The sequence below is a fragment of the Alligator sinensis genome, unplaced genomic scaffold, assembly GCF_000455745.1.
Source record: "Alligator sinensis unplaced genomic scaffold, ASM45574v1 scaffold1295_1, whole genome shotgun sequence".
NCBI lineage: Eukaryota > Metazoa > Chordata > Crocodylia > Alligatoridae > Alligator > Alligator sinensis.
The window spans coordinates 1,172,799-1,178,158 of NW_005841880.1; the positions used below are offsets into that span (position 1 = coordinate 1,172,799).

General features: G+C 42.0%; 1 protein-coding gene across 3 annotated transcripts in view; it reads right to left on the minus strand.

Moving 5' to 3' along the window:
- The window catches only part of STK11 (serine/threonine kinase 11), a 64,352-nt gene that overhangs the window by 38,764 nt on the left and 20,228 nt on the right, over positions 1–5,360 (minus strand). For all 3 annotated transcript variants that reach the window (XM_025196415.1, XM_006017442.3, XM_006017443.3), the window contains exon 2: positions 2,734–2,817. In XM_025196415.1, coding sequence (XP_025052200.1) covers positions 2,734–2,817 — 84 coding nt within the window. The remainder of the gene's footprint in view (positions 1–2,733; positions 2,818–5,360) is intronic.

Here is a 5,360-nt window from a genome sequence, read left to right on the forward strand (position 1 = left end):
GAATACATGTTTCACTCCTAGAGCACTCTTCATCTCCAGCTCTCAAGGAACTTTGTAAACCTATTAGATTAGCAATAATACATATGGCTCAGACCTTCTTTTCAGAGATGGAAACAGTGACATGTTGAAGACAGGTGATGGGGCCAAGGCCACCAGGCAAATCAGGGGCAAAGGTGAGAAGCCAAGACTAACTTTCTAGCTCTGGGAGAGACAAGTGGGCCATATGTAGGACAGTGCAACACTTCTCCCTTTAAAAGAGCGGCGCTAAAAGTGGCCAACCAGGTGAGCTCCCAGTTTACAGGAATCTTGGAGAGCGACATTCAGCTTCTATAAAGGAAAATCTGATTCTGGTTTAATTAGCTACTAGACTCTGCATTTCTACCCTTTTTGGCAGCCTATGCCTCTCTGGCTGACTAACTAAAGTACAGGCATCATCACTTTTAGGCTGAAAGGTTTTTACTGAATAGATCCATTAGCAGGCACCCTGAGAAGGCAGAGGCTCTCATTTCTTGCAGTCAATAGGGCTCTCCTCCCCCACACAGTTACATTTATTGGTATCAGAAACTGTCAGGAGAAGGTGTCAGCCAGAATGCTGCTCATTAAACTGGGTTTATTTTCTGCCTGGATTGGTTCTCCAGGCATTTCCAAAGCTCCATTCCCAGCCACGGCAAGTCTGCTCAATGGCCCGTTAAATGCCAAAGGGCTTTTTACTTTTTAATCCATTCATCATAGGTTTCCCTTTACCAAAATCAATGAAGCCTGTGACCAGACAAGCAACTTGTTAACACTATGCTCAAGCATGGCTGAAGTGTGCAAGTCACTTAGGTGACTCCAGATGTGGGCAACGCTGGCTAAATATCTTCAGTGGAGATAAAACACTGATTGCATTTGCTGCAGGTGCACTACCTCCACCCAAGGCTGACCTGGCAGTAAAACTAAAATGTCTGGCTACCTACTGCTTTTTTTTTCTTGTTTTGGAGTTGGAGACGAATCTCAGCTAGGAGGCCATGGTTTAAAACATACTGAAGGCTATGCCTTCACTGACAAAGTTTTGTTTTTCAGTGAAACAGATCTCGCAACAGCAACATGAACTTGCCCAATGGCTACCTGCCCTCTCAATCAGTTATCTGTACCTAAAGATAAAGAGCAAGTCAAGTAGACTCAACAGTTAGACAAGACTAGCGGCAGTTGGGTAATATTAGAGATAGATGACCGTGCCAGGAAGTGATGAGATACCAGGAAGAAAGCAAATGGAGACCGCTCCTAGGCTTTGCTTATGTCAAAAAACATTTTTGAATGACCACTTTAAGTTGTCATCACCTTTTACTAACACATGAGGTCTCTCTTGGGCTCTTTTTTCCCCGCTTTTCATTTAAAACCTTAGTTTATTAATTCAATGGCAGCTTTTTATGGGTAGTAATTGAATTATCTAGTAGTAACTGACCAACAGGATCAAAGTAAGGGCAAAAGTTCTGTGATACAGTTTTTAATACTAACAATTTGGTTGCAGAGGCCTTGATCTAATTAAGCACAGAATTAAATTAGCTGGTCTCTGAAGTACTGCAAGTAGAACACTTTGTATTTAGAAGTCACTGTTGAAAATAAAAGCAACCATTTAACATGAAACATAACAATGGGCCAACTCAATCAGGTCACAAACTGGTTTAGGTCAAAAGGCACTTTGTTGGAGTATGGCAGCCTTATTAGGAGAAGTCTGTCTGGCTCTGCACTTTTGTGGTCTTGCTTTCAAAGCAAAGCAGAAAAGTGAATTTAATTAATGTCTGTGCCATGCTTGGAGCATACAGCACACCGTGCAAGTGCTGAGTATCATTCATTTTGAGTCGGGGTGCATCTTTTGGATCTTCCCACCGAGGGCTCCATTTCAAAATAAGAATTTCGTTTTGAGAAGGTGGCTTGCACATTCCATGGCAGTGACAAGCTTCTGATCTCATGTCTATTATAAGCCTCGGGCATTCAAGGTTCCAATCCCCTTCTCCCCTCCTGCCCTTGCCACACACACACACACACACACACACACACACACACACACACACACACACACACACACACACACACACACACACACACACACACACACACAGTCTTTGGTTAGCTCAGAAGCTGTTTCGGACTTGTTACAAGTAATGAGGAGCAGTGCTAACTGTCTATAGACGAAAGCACAGCAGGGCCCAGCCCCTCTGAGCAGGAAGAAAAGCTGGCTGACATCCACAGTTCAGAGAACAAGTGGATTTAAGGGAAAGAACATCACACCTAGAGTGTTGCCAAGGTCTTAGAGAAAACCATTACAAAAAGAAGTCACTGGATTTTACATAGCACTCAGTCAGGGACCTGTTTACCAAGAGGAAAGCATCAATATTTAGCAGTTAGGACAGGAGATGGGGGACATTCGTTCCTAGGCTCTATTTCCAGATCTGAGTTACTGTGCGACCTTCAGCAAGTTACAATATATTTATCTCAATTCACTCCCCCCGCCCCCAACTAAGCATTTATAAACTAGGATCAATACTTCCCTTCTTAATATTCCCTGGAGAGAAAATATTCCAAGCGTGCAGTGCAGTGTCAACGCTGGTGAAAATGTCAAGCCCTGACTACAAGGGAGAAGCAGAATCCTTTTGGCTTTTGTATCCTACAACTTTAAAGGATTCAGAAACAATGCAATAGAAGTAACAAGAATTCAAACCTTCATAGCAACACCCAAGTGAAAAAGGATATATTTTCTGCTTCTCTTCATTATATAACACATCTACCAACTGGATGACATTTTTGTGTCGTAATCGTCGCAGGAGTTGAATTTCCCTGGAGGAAGAAAGAGAGAAAAAAAAAAGTGTATTTCTTTACTACTGAAAAAACCTGATTTTTTTTTTTTTTTTTTTTTAAAGAGTCATTTGACTTGTAAAGACGTTTTAGACTGCGCTAATCCCAGCTGCTTCACCCAAGATTAGCTATAAACTGCTTTAAGCTTATTTCTGAGTCCATTAGCCCAAGGTCAGACCCTAAAAAAAACTTACCTGTTGGTTGACTACGACTGAAAGTAGGTGTGCTCTGCAGGGTTGCATTAACTAAAATAGGTGCTTATAAAAAGGAGAATACACTGACACTAGGAGAACTGTTCAAACTAGATTAAAATAAACACATGCTATCCCTACCAGGGATCATTAAAACTGTGTTAAAAAAAAAAAAAAAAGAAAAAAAAGAAATCATTCTTTACTTCTATGCCTTTACTTTCAGTTTTAAACATGAGGGATTCTGGGCTTGGTTTGAAGTGTTTTGCTGCATTTAAAGTTATGGTTATTTTTGCACTCTGCTCGGCTCAGGCATGGTCAAGCACAAGGATGGCAGTTGTGAGAGCTGGGTCTTGTTTCCAACTCAGAGATCCTGGGCAAAAATCTCTCTCTCAGAGATGCAGTTGCCCCACAACCTTAAAGACTAATATTATAGTGACATATATGTAAGCATTCAGAACATTTCCATTATTATCTGTAGGCAGCATCTCGCATTTCACATACACTAAGTTAAAACTTGAATTCAGGTTCCAGGATGTTGCAGAGCACACAAACACATTCAGACCTCCTGTGCTGATATTGCAGTCTAACCTAAGGCTGTGTGTCTATCAACTCCACAGCTTTGTTTTCCATTGTGTTTTTCTTCCTAGGTTCTGTATCAAGGCTAGCAAGCTCCCACCTCTAAGCTTGCTTCACTCCTTGAATGGTAGCGAAGCACTCCTACTTGTCAAGCAGGACAGAGGCAAGCTCAAAAACAAGAGGAGCAATCTGCAGCTGTGTTGCCCTAGAGGGAACAGCTGATTTAGGATTTCTTCCCAGGCCACCCTTAGAGAGCACACTGCTTACTTTCAAAGGAAGCAAACACACACAGGGACACGCCTCACACTGCAGTCTGCCTACCTATGCAGGGTATGCCTTTCTCCAATAAGAGACTATAGCTGGAATCTGGCTCTAGCCCAGACAACAGCTCCCAGGAAAAGCTGCCAAGAACTACCCCGAATGCTATCACAGACAGAAGCACGGCTTCAACAGCTGTCCCCCAAATCAAGCTATTTTGCCAGAAAAGCTGTAGGTGTAGGAGACTGGAGCTCACAAGCGACTTTGGCAGCTGAACCCTAGCCTGAAGGACACACCTTAGAGTTGGCAAATATTACAGAAAACTCAAGGCAAACCTTTTATCTCTGCACTTCGGGATTCTGCATGCATGCGCCTCATCTACAGTTACAGAAACTAGGATAAATTCAATCAGGATATCAGCCCCACCTCATGCTCCAGAACATGTGCTTATCAGCAGCAGGAGAAACAAGAACTATCCTCCTGTCCGTCACAGTATACCATACCACTGCACAAGTAGGTACATTACTGCTCTGTATATATTCAGCATCAGGCACCATCTCAGACTACATCCTGTTTAAGGATATTAGTTCCTATTTAACAGGAATAACAATTTGAAGGTTAGTTGGTTTCCAAGAGGGAGTTTAAAAATAATTCCAAGTACTTAAACTTTACTCCACACCTCTTCCTGCTGGCGTTGTTGTTTTATAGTCACTTATTAAAATGACTTTCTGGCTCTGCATAAATCATGAGCAGATGACTAATTAACTCCAGAGAAGAAATAGCGGAACTGTCCACATATGAAAAGACAGAAATCGGGGCATGTCTACACGTTCATTAATGTGCTTAAGATACTGCACATTCATTGAATACTTGCTTAATAAAGTACTAAATTAAATGCGCAGTAACTTGCACTGGCACATGGTTATTTTGTAATGCTTACCGTGCATTAGCCTAATAACACTGCACAGTAAGCTATTAGCACGTTTTTAACTCCCACACTCCTGCGCAGTGTTATTAGGCTAACACGCAGTAAGCATCTCACGTAGACTAAATGGAATACTTTAGTGGAAAAAAAAATAGCAGAAAGGTCAAGAGTTGAATCAGTTTAGCATTAAATATCATGTATTTCAGAAAAAATTAGGGGCACCTCCAACGTTCTCTCTAAGGAGTAGGTGCCGCACCTCTCTTAACACCCTTCTCGGTGAATAAGGATGGTGTAGTTGCACTGACAACATAGAGGGCAGGGAAGAGACGAGACTAACTATTTCAAACCAAGTTTTCCTCAGTTACTACTCTAGGCAGGAATTAAATGAAGAAATGACAGATTCGCAGAGAGAAAGTTTACATGCGTGACAGCTGGGTTTCAAGGAGAGATGCAAAGCGTTGCTATGGGTAAGAAAGTCTACGGTTTTAATGCATGACTAACCCACTCCCCTTCCCCTCAACCCCTTTTGAAGCTGTATAGTTAATCATCATCACTGCTGTCCAAAAGTGTTACAG